The sequence below is a fragment of the Paramormyrops kingsleyae genome, chromosome 19 (genome assembly GCF_048594095.1).
Source record: "Paramormyrops kingsleyae isolate MSU_618 chromosome 19, PKINGS_0.4, whole genome shotgun sequence".
Taxonomy (NCBI): Eukaryota; Metazoa; Chordata; class Actinopteri; order Osteoglossiformes; family Mormyridae; genus Paramormyrops; species Paramormyrops kingsleyae.
The window spans coordinates 5,845,734-5,864,727 of NC_132815.1; the positions used below are offsets into that span (position 1 = coordinate 5,845,734).

Below are 18,994 nucleotides of genomic sequence, written 5' to 3' on the forward strand. Positions count from 1 at the left end.
ATGTGCCAACATTGGCATCTGTCTCCATCCTCTTTCATAACCGACTTTCCCTCTTTTTTTTGTTCTCCTTTGCCGCTGAATCGTACGTTTAGAAAGTGCTCTATTCAATTTACTAAGTGCTCCAGGGTAGTTTTAGCGTCCATTCAGTGCCGTTTCAAAGGCCGGCCAGCTGTCTGCGACGGAGCTTAGCGCTTCGCTGCAGGGATCCTGAGCGGCACATGCACCTCGAACCCTGGTGACGGGGTTTATCGTCATTTACTGGGGCGGTGCTGCAATAAGCAGTGAGCAAAAGAAGGGCAATGAGGGAACATAACAGCAGGCTTCCCACTGGATTTGGGCCCAAACAGGAGAACAACAGAGGAGTTGAAGTGAAAATTTGATGGGTGATGTTTCCACAAAGGGGAAAGTGTGAGATCAAGTCCAAACAGGAAAAAAACTTATATCAAAACAACTCTGTTTCCCAGTGATTTCAATATTTATTTGACATTTTCGTCATTTGCGCATTTAAATTACATCACATATGTCTGAAAGTCATCTTCGCTGACCTTTAAACATCACCCCATACTTCAGTTCACGACTGCAGCTCCAAAATCTCCCACACATCAGTTAGACCCTTTGCCCGTTTGCTAGATAAGACACAAGGCGACAGACGCCGGAGAATCAAAACGCCTAACTACAACCAAGGTATGCATAAATGTTCAAACGAAAGGCAAACAAAAGCAAAATGTTGTTTAGGAGGAAATGCAATGTAATAGAATAATCTATAACATTTTTTTGGGGGGGGGAGGGGGCTGCTTTACTTAACACGGATACTTTTGTTTTCAAGCATTAAGCACTCTGATTAAATGAGAATAATCTTTAGGCATTAATCGAATGTTTACGTGTAGATAGCTATAAAGAACGAAGAAAATAGTACAGGACAGAGAGAGAGATCATCGATGAGGAGAGGGGCGATACAGCGTGATTTACTGATAACAAAATAATCATCTCTGTCGTGGAGAGATGACCCAAAAACATGGGTGAGTATAACAGGAACTCATTAAAAATACTTTCAAACCAGGCCAAGATCTTCTGAAAGACACATCTCATCCCTGAAGAAAATCTGCCTTTAAAACACTCACTTAATTCATAGTTATTCATAGCATCTAAGTTTCATCCACATTTTTATAGGTCACAACTCTACCTTTATTAATATGGTCCGAATGTCTAACACTGATAATATAGATTAGCACCCTTTCAGGCCAGAGCAATAGAAAAATGTCCTTGGAAATTAAGCGCGACTGCCCCGTTGTCCAGTGAGAATCCTAGTGGATCCTGCCAGATTCTTACCATTAAAAAAGTCCTCACCAGCTTCGACTGCGGCAGTCACCATGGTTCTGGTGCCTTTTGAGTCCACCGCGGTGCCGCGTCAGCACAGGGAGGTCTACACCTGCGACAGCAGACGTAAAGCGAGAGCGCCACATCGAAATCTAATACCCAGAATGCAGAGCGGTTGCCCAGATCTAGGAATGAACAGGAAGTGTGTTCCACAAAAGCCCAAGCATCAACCCTAGATCATATGCGTCCTGATGGTATTATACATTATTTTACATAGTTCAACGACACAAAGTGTGAGAAAAATAATATTTATATCTTTATATATTCGAATCGATATTCAAGTAACATTCCACGCACTCTTCCGTGCATTCCCACGTGGCTGGTCTCCCCCTCCAAACAACGCAATCATCAGCATCTATAGACTAGCTACTACTCTGTAGGAGCAGATGTGTCCAATACCAGCATTAGCTACACGGCTAAGTAGGTACAGTGTCCACCGTCCGTCATTCGAATGCCAGATTCTGCCGCTGAAAACGCCTCCCAGATCCATTGGGCTGGATCGGTAACATGTAAGTGTAAGGCCTGCTACCCTAACATAGAGAACGGTGTTGCCCTTTAATTCTTTATTAAAAATAAAAGCCTGCACAATTTTGCTATGGATCCAGACATGACTAATTGCACAATTTGAGCTGAAAAAAAATGAATATGCACATATCCATGTTTCTCAATGAAAACAATCTGAAATAAAAAAAAAGGTAAATATGTTCTATATTGATTTCGTGCTTTGAGAGATACACCAGACACAAGGAGACACTGATACTGTGGACAAGCAGAAAAATGTGGTTTTGCTTTCTGTGTTGGGAACGATAGTAAAATATAATTTCGGTATCTGTGAACTGAGGATGGTACTCGCTCTCTCGCTCTAACTAATTGCTGCATCCTCAGTGTCCCTTCGCTATAAAGGGAGAGATGCTCTGTGACACAAAAACCTGAATTACTCTTTCATGTGCCCCGAATGGACAGGGATAAACCGGGTTTTGCTCATCTCCAAACCATCTCCAGAACATCGACACCCCTCACCGTTTCACCTCTCCATCTCATAACATTGATACTGCTTTACTGCTTTATATTCGATGTCTGCACTATTTCAGCTCAGCCTGCTTGTACCTCACAATGGCCCACCACGCACTTTTATTACAATAATATTAATTATTATCGTTGTTGTTATGCTAATCCTGAGCTGAACCTCTTCATTGTTTTATGCTACACCCCTCACCTTGCTATCTCTCGGCCCACTAAATATTTCACGACACACAGATTATTCACATCAGTCTACCCAAGTATCTCGTTCACAATAACGTCCAAATCCCACGTCGAGATCGTATTTACATCCCAAAATTGGCACTTGACAATGAGTTACTGACTGCACCTCTTCCGCTCGGTCCATACCCAGAAAGCCTATCGCATTAGGCCCAAGAGCTACTCTCCCATTCTTAGGATTTCTGTTTGTTTGTCCGGGAACGCGGGACGTCGTGTCCCCGGTGGTGGACGGCCGGCGGCTGATTAGTCCAGCGAGAGCAGGGGCTGGATGTTGTCCTCCTCGCCGGTCCCCTTCGCAGGCCTCTTCAGCACACCCGGCTCCACCACCGACTGCGACCTGCAGGGGGCAGCAACGTATGAGGCACGTCAGGCAGGGCCACGCTTATCGGGGATGCACTAGCGTGGGGGGGTGCATCAAAGCCAGAAAATGCCGGCATGGGGGGCTTACTTCTCCAAGGTGGTGGGAGTGGAGTGTGTGTGTGTGTGTGACAGAGAGAGAGAGAGAGAGACAAAGAGTTTTAGGATGAGTGTGGGAGTGTGTGTTTATAAAGGCGTGTGTGAGAGAGAGTGTGAGGGTATGTGTGTGTGTGTGTGTGTGTGAGAGAGAGAGAGAGAGAGAGAGAGCATGTAGTGTGGTGTTATAATGTGTGGTCTACATGCAGGAACAGCCAAACTACCCCCCCCCCACCCCCACCACACATGACACAGACACCCTGAAAGCGGGATGGGACCCAAACCAAAGCTGAAACTCGGACAGGGCTCTGACCCACATCCGATTTATTCCTCCATCAGACACATAAGCTGCTTTGGGGGTGTGGAACCGTCGCTCATCACGCAAAAATCTGGAGCATCTTATTCTCCTGGGGGGGGGGGGGGGTTATAAAGCCGATCATGACGACTTCAAACGACAGAATGTAAGGCAAACAAACAGATCTGCGGGGGGAACGTTTCACACTGGCACCGAAATGGAATGGAGCACGAGAAATAACCTCTTTAACGTGCAGGTGAATTATTTAAGGCAGAGTTGAGGGAAATCAAGCCTGAGTGGTGGGAAGCAGATTCGACTTGTTTGTACTACATTCAGCAGGTGCTACCACACCACTGTGAAGAGGATCATCGTGCTTTTTAATGGAGCCCTCACAAGCGTGCTCTCACTAGAGAGTGCTCCTCGTGCAAAAGGCAGCTGCTTCTTGCTCCAACTTATGCAGCAGATTAGTGAGATAATGGGAAAGTGGGTTTTCACCGACCCCCGACTTGCTCTCCGTGCGACACGCAGACACATCTGCAGCTGAAAGCAAACTTGGGGGGGTTACAGCGCCAGGCCGGCCACTGCACAGCCCCCCAGGGAGCAATCGAGCTGTAAGGACACTGCCCCAGAGCCTAACAGGGGCATCAATCTTCTAGCCCTGGGATTCAAACCAGTAACCATCCCTTCCCATTTTTAGCTAGAACTTTCCAGGTGTCCAGCAGGGCCATCCTCAGGAATATAAACAACGGTACTGAGCACCAATGCACTGTAATATAACAATGTAGGTGAAGAGTGCTAACTTAGAATTTTAGTCGCAAGCTTCAGGGGTGATGGGTGGCTCCATGGATTGGGCTGCAGTGATTCTATTTCAAAGGTCATGGGTTCAAATCTCAAGTGTCAACGGAGTTGCTTTTTTTTCATTGGGCTGCTAAAGAGGACTGTTAGTCTCTCATTGGTCCAGGCTAACCCTGCTTTCTCTCTCCCTCCCAATCAAAATTGGTAGAGAAAAGCATTCGCTAGATACATAAAATGTGAACCTTCCATACTGCTTCCCGGATAAGTTCCCATCTGCAGGGGTCTACGAGCCCCCCCACTGACCTCTTCATGGTTTTGGGTGACAGGTCTTTCTCCAGATCCTTCACGGACAGGGTGTAGGACTCGGGGCTGTACTCGGACTCCTCGTCATAGGCGTGGTCCAGCAGCGTGCGCGCCCACGTGCTCATGTCATAGGGGGGCAACATGCCCCCCAGCTCAGAGGGTAGGATCTCCGGGTGGATGAGCTGGTGCAGACTGTTCAGGTTGTTCCCATGCATGAATATCTGCGAGGGCGGTGGGAGAAAAAAAGCACATCACTCCTTCAGCCACGACCAGCGCCCAAAATATATAACCAGATACCATTTTTCAAGTATAACCAAATATAACAAGAGCCCCTGAATATTTATGGATGTCTTAAAATATCTTAACGCCCTCTCATTCACAGATCCTCCCAAGCAGCTACATTGCATTAAAGATGTAGTTTTGCTGCATTATAGATATCAATATATCAGTATTTATTAATATTTAATAAAATTTAGCGAGACTTGGATAAAAGCATAGACTAATAAAAGCTGCTTGTTGACTGGATTTGCCTGCTGTTAGGTTACTTATGTTCATTCACTCTGATAGAGGCTTTTGCTAAGTTCCCCATTATACCTTTTTGGTTCTTTTAGCACGTGTCTTATTGGATGTTATACCACAGCGCTACCGAATTCTCAAATCTGATTGGTCAGAAGGGCATTGATTAATTTCCTATAACCGCACAACGTAATGCCGGCCAGGTGAACCACAGCAGTAAATCAATTCGCTATTATGATGTTTAATTCTAACCATTGTTACATAAAATTCCAGATGGAGAACACAATTTAAAAATTAACAGAAAAGTGCTTCTTGGCCTCCACAGTCATGCATTTAAAAACGCACGATGCAGGGCTTGTTGCTTCCTTATTGACCCTTATATATACCATCCCCACCTATACATGTGTTGACTGTATTTCTTCCATATGGTTGTAACAAATTTGCTGAAGTTCAAGAGTATTTTTTCTCTGGAAATGACCGCGCACTTTCATCAGGCATCCTTGGAAGACGGCCTCGATCTGACACTTCCAGAGCTGTGTGTCTAGAGCCGAACTGATGGTGTTTTCCGGTCGAGCGCCAAAGCGAGGCAGGAGAAGGAAGCCTGCTCACCCGCTTCCTCGTCTTGTCCTTCAGAAAGGGCCGTATGACCGTGTAGAGGGCGTGGATGTACCACGGCTGGTTGACGAAGTGGATTCCTCCGAAACGGGCCGGGAAGCTGTCCTATAAATATGGAGGGAGAAGACGGGGCGAACCGAACATCAGAAACACACCTAAAGACCATTCCGGAAGCGGATATGATCAACGTCTATCAACAAGGACCAGAACTTTTGCACATTACATTTTATTGGCTGTGTACCTCTACTTGGCACAATTACAATGAAGCTGAATCTAATCCAAAGAAGTGTTGGGACAAGGATGTCATCTTTGCTATGAATTTACAAGGTCAGCTGCCACTGTGACATGTGATTCACCATGACCGCATCACACAAACTCAATTCCCAGCAGCCTCTATGCTACATCCAGACCAACGGGCTCACTCATTTTTCAATAAGGGCCAAAGTAACAGCACAATGCTAAAAAAATAAAGCTTTTGCCGAAGCGTAATTGTGCCTTTAAATAATTTTCTCTAACAAACATGATAGGCTTTGTACTTCGATAACTAGACAGAACAGTGATGAGATTTTCTGAAGGGAACAAATCACCGGCCAGTTTGGAAGGGAGAGCTGCTGTTTGCCCCCCAAAGTCCGCGTCACGGGGACAACAAAGCAACCACACGAAATACCCCCCCCCCCCAGTGTTTGCCCTAATGCTAACATTGCATTGACATTGTAAGTTGTTCTCCATGAGCTCTAGACCATGACTTGCTAATTGCAGGCAGGATATTCCGAACAGATCAGACTTGCTAACGCATTAGCGAGCAAAAGCCGAAGATTTGCTACGCCTCATCGCCCTGGGAACGAGCGTATCCACGGCACACAGCACTCACGGAACCATGAAGCCACTTTTCTCTAGAAAATGCACTTAATTTGGCTACCCAAGACACACCACCATGTCATCCTTGTTGTAAGTAATAAAAAATTTGGCGATCGACCTTGTGATGGTGATGACCGAGGCATCGTCTGCTTCTCACGTTGATTTATACACCGAGACAGTGCATTTCGTAGTCATGGTGACGCTAAGCCACGCCTCCGTGACTCCGTGATAGCAAAGTGGTAACGGAAGAATGCTTATCGCCTAATCATTCAGCTAGCGTCCCTGGTCCTGCCCAAACACGCAAGAACACAGCCTTTAGCGCAACCTCCAGCGACCCATGAGAAAACATGCTGTTAGCATGTGAGGATCATGCTGTCATTATCGAAGCAGCGGCTCATTTGTGGCACTCTCACTGCCACCAAGAACTGAGCTGTACCCGAGCCGCACCGCGAACCGGCGCTTTTCCATTGTACGTTATGCCAGCCGTAACCATCCTGACACAACCCTGCTTACTAGCAGGAGAGAAAGCGTGACAAAACTGAGCTGGTTGCGTCACCGCCATCTGATTGGTCGAAATGAACAGAGATACCGGTGTTCTGTGCGCAGATTATCTGAAGGAAAAAGCATGTACTCTATGTATTATTCATTAGCTCTCACACCTACCCTGGGGTCAAATTGACCCCAAAGGCACGTCAGGTGACCTCTCATGAAACAGCATTTTTGTAGGTGTGTAAGATTTAGTAGTATTGTGCATCACGATATATTGATGCATTCCCCATAACTCAGAACCTGAAAATTTTAAAATTTATTTAAAAAATTACTACATAACCACTGAACAGAATGGATTCATAATACATACGCAAGCTAATGCTAATTTCACTAGCATTTGATGCTAGCATAAAACGCCGATTCTTACAGACATGCTAACATAGTCAATTGTGATGTACACTGTGTGAACGGTAGATAAGCATCTCTAAGGTTTTACATCACCGTCGCTCTCCAAACTCTGCAATGGCTTTACTGAGCCGACCCGTCTGCAGTGGAAAACCAAAGCGAGCTGGAACCTCGCTGAAAGTGGTCTCACTTTGCGGTACGGCTCGGGTACGGCTCGGGGACGGCTTGGGGACGGCTCGGGTCCAGTGGGAAAGAGCCATCAGACAAAGGAAATAAACCAGACTTTCACCAGGAATTATATGACTATATGTAATATGGGATTTTATTCAGAGTTCATAGCTTTTTACATCAGCAGGCCAAGTCTCTGTGCCTATGCCCGGAAGATCGCTGGACTGAGCCCCGACTTCAGCAAAATAGTTACATTTCCATGACTCATTAACCCCCAGCTCCAGGGGCACTGCATGCTGGCCGGCCCTGTGCTGCGACCCCCCCAAGCTTGCTCTCACCTGCATGTGTGTCTGTGTGTCTCATTGAGAGCGAGATGAGGTAGTTAAAGAGAAGCATTCCGGTGTACAGAATCATTTAATTTCATTAGCTATTAGTTAGCATTAACTACACAGGAGGTGGTGTATGGGTCTGTGGGTCATGACCCCCAGTCAGAAGGTTGCCAGTTCAAATCCCATAGCTTGCAGAATGATGTCACCATTGGGCCCTTGAGCAAAGCCCCCAGCCCCAATAGCTATGGTGGAAGCTGGCAGACCCTGTGCTCTGACCCAAAAATTTCTCTCCTCTTTTAATCTGAATTCCTGTCAAAATGATTGACTGCAGCCTGAGAATATGAAGAAGGGAAAAGCCATATTCTGCAGTCACTTCACACATATAGGCCAAATGCACATGGAGCTGGATTATATCGCCCCCTAAAGGCGAAAGGCCTCTTTGTGAATTTTATTCAGGAGGTATAGTCCCGCCCACAGCTACTTTTCAAAATGACCGCTGTCTTGCTTTTGCACCCGTCTGTTCGCTCGGTCAGCAGGTGAAACTGGGATCTCGCTCCCACCATTAACGGATCAGCCAAGGAAAAAGAGGAGGTAGACGTGAGTGAGCTCCAGAAGGAGGTCAGGGAGGAGGAGCGCACGATCCCTGACAGGGCAGTGTCGCTCATGGGGGGAGTCGTAGTCTGTTCCCCGCCTTCGGCCGATCAGTATAATGGAGTAACATAAGACACTCGCCAGATTCCTGAGCAGACGAACAATTAGTCTAATATGGCCCCAGGACCCCGATATGTCACAGCGCCGCCCTTCAGGCTAAACTGGCAAAGCAGATTTACTCAAGCAGGCAGATAGCAAATGTCAGCACACGGCATGCAGCCGGACGGGCGCCCATAAGAGTTATGCCATCCCAGGATGTTGATCTCTCCCCAGGGTTTAGAAATCTGTTATTACCACTTGTGTGTGTAGCATAACAGTTAAGACCTGATATGTCAGCACTGAATCGGCACGGAGACTGCTCAGAACCGCCATGCAGCATTTCAAACGTGCGCATCGCTGGTGCATGTTTAGAGCCTCGTTACCATGCAGGGAAACGCAAACACCTGAAGTGCGAGAGAGTGAGACAAGCGCATAAAGGGGTAAGCTGAGGTCTTATTATTGCTGTGCTATACCAAGCATGCATTGTAAAACGCTCATTATGCTGCTTCATTAAATCCTTTGTGCACGCCTGTGAAAATTGAATCTTTTTGCGATCAGTGGGAATCGTTAAATGCTCTTAAAAGCTAAATCCACATAAGATGACTAACGTTTAATGGGCAGCCTACATTAATGGCTGAAGATGTAAACAAGAGAAAAAAGTGAAAATGTGTAAAATATTTGTACTGCTTGCTTTTCTGAACGTCTCTTCATTCTCTTAGGATTATGCAGGATCTACCAGAGATTTACCATGAGGTGTTTTCAAGTGGGTGAAAAAAAGCAGCAAGTTTATAATTTGCAATATGCTGAATAGGTGTATTACAAGGAAGCATAAGCTAAGCCTTTGGATAATTAGCACTGTGAAAGCAGTCTAGTCTGCAGCTTAAGCAGTGAAGAACTATCAGCATTTTTGTTTGATTATTAGAGGGCCATGTCTGAAAATGAAGAGACGGCCAAGCACAAAAACAACACTGTAAGCAACCAGCATCTGTAAAAAATATAAAACGTGCTGTGATTTGTGTTTGCACGCTTCCTTACAGAGAAGCTCCATGAGTGGTTCAGCTGTTCACTTGTGCTCAGCAGAGGTGTTATTATAAGGACCACAAACGTAGACATTTGGTATACAGATGGCAATGGAGGTATAACAACATTAACAACATCACCCCACCTCATCCAGATGGCAAGCCTTAGCTGAGAAGGATGATGTTGGGCTGCCTGAACATCACCTATTTAGATGCTGATATAGGGGCCAAACTTTTTAGGGTCAGTACACTTAGGAGGGGTGGTCACGCTAAGGAGGGTGGTCATGCTAAGGAGGGGTGGTTACACTCAGGAGGGGTGGTCACGCTCAGGAGGGATGGTCACACTAAGGAGGGGTGGTTACACTCAGGAGGGATGGTCATGCTAAGGAGGGGTGGTCACACTCAGGAGGGGTGGTCACACTCAGGAGGGGTGGTCATGTTCAGGATGGATGGTCACGTTCAGGGGCGGTGGGCAGCCAGCTACCCCTCCCCCCCAGAGGTTCTCTCCCTCACTAAATTGACCCCCGGGGTTTTCATTCTACCTCCTGGCTTTATCTGCTGGCTCTTGGGGTGGGGGTCTCTTTATATATCTATACCAAATGCGCTTCGAGCAGCTCCATTTCAAAAGTCGCTTTATATAAATAAACCAAATAGAATTATTTTTAATACAAATACGTATGGAAGGACTCATTCTACAGCGCCAGTGCATCAGAGAATGTCAGGTACAGCGTTTGATAGCAAAACCGCTTTACAAGCGTCCATGCGAGGCAGCTGGGCTTGTCTGCCTGCTGAAATCCTCCCGCATCTCTGCCAGTGACACCAGGAACCTCCACACATCAGTGGCAACACATGGTCTGATTACAGCACCTGTGTAAAGCACCAGTTTATCAATAGCCAGTTTTGGTAAGAAATATATACCCTTTCAATAGGGTCTCTATATTATCCCAGGATTCTGGAAGTGGGTCGAAAAGAAATTAAGTAACATTTTTATATTGATGCGGAGCTAATTTTAGGCATATTGTCAATTATTATAATCTTATATATTGACTTAATTACCAAAACATTGGGTAAACAGGTCAGATAGCAAGCGGATAAAGGGAGGCTGAATTTCAGATTTGCACTGTGGAGAAGCAGGACGTGCTTCTCGCAGGTTCAGACTGGTTTCTGGGCTGGTGCGTCTGCTAGCTCATGCAGCCCATCTGGAGAGCGCATAGCGCGGCGGGTGGAGAGGTTGCCAGGGAAACCCGTGGCAGGGTGGGAGGGGGGAGACAGGCTCCGTGTGATTGGCTGCGGAGCGTAGGCCCCTCGCGACCAGGACAGACAAAAGGCACGTCCAAGACGGAGGCGAGGTGCACCCGTTTAAAACAACGTATCCCCCGCCAAGGATAATCATTTGCATTTTCCCCGGCAACATCAATAACCAGCTTTTTCCCTTTAAGTCTTTGTTGGAGGAAAAATGCGCTACTGTTCAGGGCAGATGATTCAGAATAAGAGCGTAAGTGTTACAAATGAGATAAAGCCTTTCAATCCATCTTCTTCGGGTAACTTAAGGCACTTTTTCAATAATTATCTACAGACACTTCAGAATGATCTTCTTTTTGCAGAGCTAGCTGCTCAGAAATTGCCTGGGTATGTGGAAACCTTCTAACTGTCAGAACAGGAAGTGATAAAAGCAGCCAGGAAAATACTTAAGATAGAGTTTCTTGACATTACATTTCTGTTTTTTGTACTTTCTCACCTTTTCACACTAAGATCAAAACAAAAGCATAGGCAACGTTCCCTAATACCCACAGGCAATTTCATAACGCCGAGCTAGATGATGGTTGATATTTCACCGCAGCTGATATTTAATAGCCTTTCTGAGATGTTCGATTCTCCACCGTCTCTCTGAAAGCAACACCCACCCGCGCAATCAGCAGATGACTCCTCACTGAACAATGTAACCCACACAAAACGCTGCAGCGCAAAGTCAAAGTACTGGCCTGTAGCTCACTAGCCATGTCTGAAAGCCTGAGGCATGGTAGATGGGCAGAAAACGGAATGACAGAGGACATGCTGGATGGAGGATTATGCTGGATTATGCTAAAACTCCTCATTACTCGTCAAGAGGAGGTTAGGGATGTCTAACACGGTCAATACTGTTAACCGTCATTTCCTCAAAGGGCGGAGGTAATTAAAACCTCTTCATTGTGTTGGAGAGGAGTCGGATTGGGCCTCAGCCTTCTCCATCTCGTGTTGTCACTTCCTGTGAATAAATATCCATCCTACCACAGCGCATTTCTCCTGGTAAGCATCATGCCATGATGTAAATATATAATTGGTGCCACTTTCCAGGACATCTTGCACAACTCACATTTTTCACCCCACATTTTTTCCAGAAGCTGTTGAGGAAGTTCAGAAGCTTTCATAAGGGCAAGCAGTCTGTCTGCAGTCTAAGTCCCTGGACCGCAGGGTCACTATTGCAGTGTTTCCCAATCCAGTTCTCGGGGACCCACAGACAGTCCACGTTTTTGCTCCCTCCCAGGTCCTGGTAGGAAAATGTGCAGGTAGCAAAAACGTGGACCGGCTGTGGGTAGCTGAGGACTAGATTGTGAAACACAGCACTATAGGGTAGCAGGACATCACTCAGTGGTTCTTCTGTGGGAAACAAACGACAGTGACGAAGTCTGACACACGGCAATGTCGAAATGAAGACTATCTGCTGGAAAGCTCTAGTTCCCCAAAGAGCCTAGAGAGTAAGTGACTCTGGGGTGGCACTTAACGTTTTCTGTTTTGGCCCTCGGTGGTGGGTGTCAGCTGACGCAAGTGATGCTCCACAAGCAGGGAAATCACCATCGCTGCACTTCACCCCGCCAATAAAATATAACAGGACAATAAAACACCTATCTGGCCACATAATATTTTATGTAAGTCCTTTTCTCTTAATAGCAATAACAAAATAGTAATACATGTCTTTTTTTAATGGAATATCTATGTGTAGTTATGTTCTTTCATCAATGAGCGTATAAGTAACATATTTGGATCCCTCCACCCTCAGCATTGAAGCCAGGATACTAATGGCTGTTATTAAATATTTACAGATTAATGTATTAATTAGTCTATGTCTGGCAAAATGTTCTGAGCGTGCTAATCAAAGTCCTTCTGAAATCCGGCAAGAACACCAAGTCAGCCTTGTACTCATGGTGGGGTTAAAGAGCCCAGCTGAAGTGTGTAGATGCAGGTACACTGGGCGTGGTTCCCAAGCACAGTGGGGATCCTCTCCCCGAAGTAAAGGGAAGCCCCCCCCCCCCCCAGAGGTCAAAAAAATAATATGACTCCAAGACGAATAGCACAAGACAACGTTTCGTTCCGCATGCAAATCTTCAAACGGAATAATGCAATATCAAGGTAAAAACTGCTCCCCCAAGAGCCACAAAGATTTTGCCCTCCACATGTCTGAGAGCACAAAATACCCCCGTGTTATGCAAATTAAAGGCAGATACCCAGAATATGTGTTGAGGCCTGGGGGGGGGGGGGGGGGTGGTTGGTGCGGAGGCTGTGCATTATTCACTATTAGAAGAGGACAGTGTATGTGAAGGTTTTGTCCAGGGAATTGTGATGATACCGTAAGCACAGGATGGTGACAGTTTCAGTCGTGATGGAGATCCCTTCCTTAATGCGACCATATAGCACTGCCTTGACCTTATTTCACCGGGGAAAAACAGGGGCAGTGGTTTTGAAGGAGAATCTTGTTTACTTCTCCAGCTCTCAGAATAATCCAGAATTATTCCACATTTTCACAATATTTACTATAATGATTCCAAACACCAACCCGCGAGTTTCCACTAGAGACAGGATTTCTTTTAACGGTGTCTGAACATTTCAGTACGCTTCTGGATGGTGTTTTTTTTTTTTAACTTGCAGAGCAGACGTGTTTGTGCACCTTGCACATCGTACGATTTAATAATTTACCAGCACGTACAGCTCCACAAGGGCACAGCGGTGCTGTCCGACCGCGCTGTCATGACTGGAAGCCAGAGAGACAGAGCTAAGCGTAAAGCCAGGGCTCAACAAATAACAGTGAAGCTGCATTGCTCACCTGTAAGCCTTCAATAGCCAGTCGCAGCATGCTTGGAGTCAACTTTGACGCTTGCTTGAAGGTGAAATTGCTCCAGTCGATAATCAACACAAATCCATTCACCTGAAGCTCAGGGTCTTCAATCATGGACTCCAGAGACAACAGAATGGCCCGCAATATATCCACAAATGTATACCTGCGACAGATAAAAGCCATCAGCACACACCCTACAGAGCCTTACTGTAGAACTCTACTTTTCTGTCTGGTCCATCAATATCTACAGTAGGCTACAGATTGATAGAATTTATGAAAAAATCATTTAGACCATACATGACCAGTCAGTGCAGTAAATTGAATTTCAAAGTCGTTTATCCAGTGATGGATATTCAACATGTCATATATAGGCCATAAAAACTGCCTTTTCAGTCAATTAAACAATAAATAATGGATGAAACGTCTATCTGTTGGAGCAAGAGATTTATTAATTAATCCAGATAGGAATAAAGCAATTCTTTGAATTCAATTGGCTTTGGTTGCTTGATTGAACAAATGAGCAGACATCTGGCCTTTCTCACCAGCAAGGACTACAACTGCAGCTGATTTTATTTGCAGGAGGCTTGCTAGTCGGTGGTACAAATACCCTAATGTTCGTAACAGAAACACTACTGTAGCTATCTGTATAAATACAGGGCTCTTGAATTCTAAAACAAAAATGTAAACTATTCATTTTAACCTCTAATGGCTAAAATGAATGGGAGATGACAAGCAAAACGTGTTAATTGGCATCCTCTCTTCTACCCATTCTCAAAAGCCCCTATTACCATCATCCACCCCCACCCACTCCCCCGTACATCCCTGGATTGCTGGTGTATTGAAGACCGTGCACATTTATCACAGTTATGTAATTTACAACACGGGTTTTAACATCTTCTGGGTGCTGGGGGTGTTTGGGGGCGGGAGCAGTGGTGAGTCAACTTTACTTCTCCGTGATCAATAATGCTTAAGTGTTACCGTAAACAGGATGTGCTGTGACAGATACCCCAAAATATACATTTTCGGCGTGAAACAACACAAATTGTTAATGTCTATTCGCAGAAATCCACACTTTAGCTGGAAACGTGTCGGCTTCGAATCCGCGTTTGTGGTTCTGAAAGAACAGCGCTAATCGCCGCACTTAAAGCGCAATGTTATAATGATAAATGGTAAATCTCCGTACCTGCTCTGGTCCCAGTTAGCGGCAAAGAGGACCAGTATTTTCCTGCCATAGCGGTCCAGGTTGGACAGAACCCCCGGAAATCCGTCTTTGAGGGCTTGCTTGATGCCCGGATCGGTCGCTTTTAAGTTCTTGAACATGTCGAGGTTTTGCTGTCGGTACTCGAAGTACTGAGCCAACAAGCGAAACGCCTCGAAGTGGTTAAATTTCCGCGCCCGGAGGAATCGCAGGATGAAAGCGTCGTCTGTCCTGAGAAAGCCGATGTCTGGACGGGTGATGATCATGTCCCTCACCTCCTGGATGTCCTGATGCAGGGTGTCGGGGTTTTCCTTTAACTCCACCTTGGCTTTCTCCAGCGTTTCGGGGGACAGCCCCGCTTGTAAATGAGTCATTTTCCCTTTGTTTTAAAGCTTTTGCCTCGCAGAGTTAAACAGATCGAACCGGTACAGCTGCCAGAAATGATCCCCAGCAATAAATGCGTCACGTATTTGGACCCTTCCAAACCAGAACTATTTCAGATCAGGACCTGTATTTTTGTCTTCCTGAGAATGAAACACGTTGAAAGGTGGGTTTTACTCTGCAGGCATTGATATCACATCATATATTTCATCTAACACGCTTTCAAATTTGACATAAATGTATGTGAATCCATGCAACCTCTATGCACGATTGAATTGGCCGTGGCCCCCGTTTGCTAGGATGCGGTACGGAAGGTAGCAGTTCCCAGTAATATCCAGCGCACCGATAACCCACACCGCACTGACTATACACAATAATAACGAGGCCGATCATTCATTCATCCCCACCCAACAGACCCAAACACCACAATTACCATGCAGGTATTACACTATCCTACCATCAAGCGGCCAGGCAATGCGGCACCCTGCAGCAACTCCTGTCATAACTCCCTTCACAATTTCATCTCAGCGCAGCAATATTGCTAATCCCTCTGGACCAGATGCTACGGATCGCAGTCCTGGATGCCGCCGACACCCTTCACTCCTCATCGAGGCTCATTTCTCATGCTGCCGGTGTCGTCCGCGTCTCTAATTCAGGCGATGGTTCAGTCCCCAGGTCCGGGTCGCCTCACGCCGCGATGCACCGCCGGACGCTTTGCGTCAGTGCTGCCGTGGCCGCTTTGTTGCTCCTGAGGAGTGACTCAAAGCCGCCGCTCCGGTGCTACAGTCGGTCCGTCATCACACGGCGGAGGAGGGGAGAGTCACTCACTCACTCCCTGCTCATCGCATCCTGACACCTGCCCTGTGACTGCAGCTCCAACGCATATTTCACTCGCGGCTGCCTGTTCATGCATCTAATTTGAATTACAATATACTGCTTTTCAGGAAGCTCGGACAGACCGCCTACCGTCTTCGTTACCGGCCAGGAGTTTGCCTTAAGTGAGGTAGCTCCGAAATGCACAGCCATCAGAGTAAACCGCGATTGATTAAAACGTTTGTTTGGAAGCCTATAACTGTTGATAAAAGCTTAAACAGGCACTGAGTCTTTTTAGGTTACAAATCTGATTCACATGTATCATAATTTAGGCCTTTGTATATATAATCCATGATATTAAAAACCAAGCAGCCTTACAACCATTATTTTTTATGTGGCATCACACAAACATAGGCTATTAGTCAATTTTGCTAGTACATATATGGCCAGATTGGAAACAGGAAGATGTAATATGCGTTCAACAGATCAACCAGCTCAAGACAAGTCTGCCGTCTGTTCAGCCAAGTTGTACACATGCGACCCCCAAACCCCCCCCCCAAGCACCACCTCTTGGGACAAACAAATGTGATCCCATGCTGTACAATACAGGTCACCACGGCCCGTCAACAGCTGGAGAGAGGGGTCTAGGAATGACACACATACAGCCACACACACACAGACACATCCCTATAAATAGGTTCATATTTTATATATAGAATAAGGAAAAGGGCACAATTCTGTGTTCAAATGCAAAAAAAGAAAAAAAAAACGTGATCTGAGACTGATGTCTTTTGGAGTGGTATAACCTGGGTACTACATTTTTTACACCTGTAAAAGTGTCACATCTCTCCATAGCCCAGAGCAATCCCCCAGGCTGGAAACGTTCAAATCGGTGAGCGATAAGCGTCCGTCTGTGCGCTTTGAGTCCGGCTGCCCGCGCGCTTTGAGTCCGGCCGTCCGCGCGCTTTGAGACCGGCCGCCCGCGCGCTTTGAGTCCGGCCGCCCGCGCACTTTGAGTCCGGCCCTCCGCGCGTTTTGAGTCCGGCCGCCCGCGCGCTTTGAGTCCGGCCCTCCGCGCGCTTTGAGTCCGGCCCTCCGCGCGCTTTGAGTCCGGCCGCCCGCGCGCTTTCCGTCCAGCCCTCCGCGCGCTTTGAGTCCGGCCCTCTGCGCGCTTTGAGCCCGGACTGAGCTGGACGGACTGGGTGGCCCATTTCTCAGAAATAGCTCTGTGTTTTCGCTGATGCTTCGGACCGTGACTTTTCTCTGGGTCGGGCCTGCGCGCTCTGTCTGTGAATATTAGAGGCCGGTGTTCGCACGTAGTATGGGGGGGGGGTCTCAGTGGGTTACGACCCTGTGGCTGTGATCATAAGATTGCAGGTTCAAATCCCATGGTCGACTGATTGATTTGCTTGTTGGGCCCTAGTGAAAGGCCAGTGAACCACAGGGACCGACGTGCCCTGCATGCTCAGTCGAATTGGATAAAAGCGTCGTAAATAAATGTGGAAAATGCAAAAGTGATGGGTAGGAAACATCTCTGTCAGCCACCCAGGGCTTTGGAGTCTGTGGAGGAGATAAAGGGCTGGAATGGGGGGGGGCACTGGGTGGGTGCGAATGCGAAGAGGCCAGCGGGGTACTCCTACAAGACAGCTGAACACCAAAAGGAATATTATAGTGCTCCCCCAGGGGAGCAGGGAACGGGGAGCCGATAATTACGGCACATTCTTTGGAGAGGGGGCCAGGGGGAGGGAAATCAGACAAATGGCTTTTTTTTTTTTTTTTGCATAAGAAATTAGGTTTTCCGGGTGAAAAAAAAGGCAGCTGTCATTTGAAACGGGTCTCTGGTTGATTCATCTCCCCAGTGCACGCTCGCAGAAAGCGCTGGAAATGTTATTTGTAGGTGTGACAAAGGGCAGCATCGTGCATTAGCGCGCGGCAATCTCGCTGGCGGCTGATGAAGGAGTATGACCATCAGGAACACCCCCCCCCCCCCCTCCATTATGTTGTATAAACCCTCAGAGCCTGATATCTTCATGTTTAAAGGCATCACTTTGATACGCCATAGAACCTCATGCTGTCCATCCTCTAAAGCGCATGGAAGGAGTGGGAGAAGAGAAAAAGTGGCGTGGAAAGAGGAACAGAAACTATCCAGGATCCGAAGAATGGCTGAGTTGCAAAAAATGGGGGTGAACAAGCCTGGTGTGACAGGAAACAACATGGCTACAAGTTATTCATGTTAATGATGGAACCCAGCAATCCAGACCAAGATTAGGGGTTAGATGGTGGATGGATAGATGGATGGATGGATGGATGGATGGATGGATGGATGGATGGATGGATGGATGGAAAAATTAAGTAAAAATGGTTGGATGGACGAACACATGGAAAAATGAAGAACAATCTACTGACTGAATGTTTACCCATTACCGGAGGTCCAACCCTAACAAAGCAATCATATCGGCTGGTGAGAAGCTGCTCGCAGTCAGACACTGGCCACGTTCAGCTCCTGCACTCCCACTAGTTATGGGAGAAACACTCTCAGCCTTCTACACTTGTGGCAGGATGGGGAGCCTGGTCCTTTGTGAGCTATGTCCCCCCCCCAACCGCCTAACATACAAGACAGAGCGAGGAGGCACAACACAGGAGCACCACCTTCAACTGTACCAGCAGGCGTTGTCAGGACTTCTCTGGTTTTAAGGGCAGTACCTGAGCAGAGTGTCCTGTGGTCTGGGGTCCTTTCAGCACTCAGAATTGGTGGAAAACGTCACCTGTCTTAAACTAGCCTGTTTATCTGTATATCTGTTCAGAATAAAAACACAATTTAGCATCAGAACATATGCAAATTAAAATTAACACGATGACAACTAACAAGAATGTCTTCTGTTCTCCAAAAAGTTACTGATTATCTTGTTGGACGGCTAGATGAACACGCTTCAGTTCCCA

General features: G+C 46.6%; 1 protein-coding gene across 1 annotated transcript; it reads right to left on the reverse strand.

The window, feature by feature from the left end:
• Positions 1–456: 456 nt before the first annotated feature.
• Positions 457–16,208, reverse strand: clvs2 (clavesin 2). The gene is made up of 6 exons (XM_023797101.2): positions 15,699–16,208; positions 14,846–15,384; positions 13,651–13,825; positions 5,609–5,719; positions 4,484–4,704; positions 457–2,974 (listed from the first exon to the last, which is right to left on the reverse strand). Exons 2-6 carry the CDS (start codon positions 15,232–15,234, stop codon positions 2,881–2,883), a joined length of 990 nt encoding a protein of 329 aa, XP_023652869.1. The 5' UTR covers positions 15,235–15,384; positions 15,699–16,208; the 3' UTR covers positions 457–2,880.
• Positions 16,209–18,994: the final 2,786 nt, after the last annotated feature.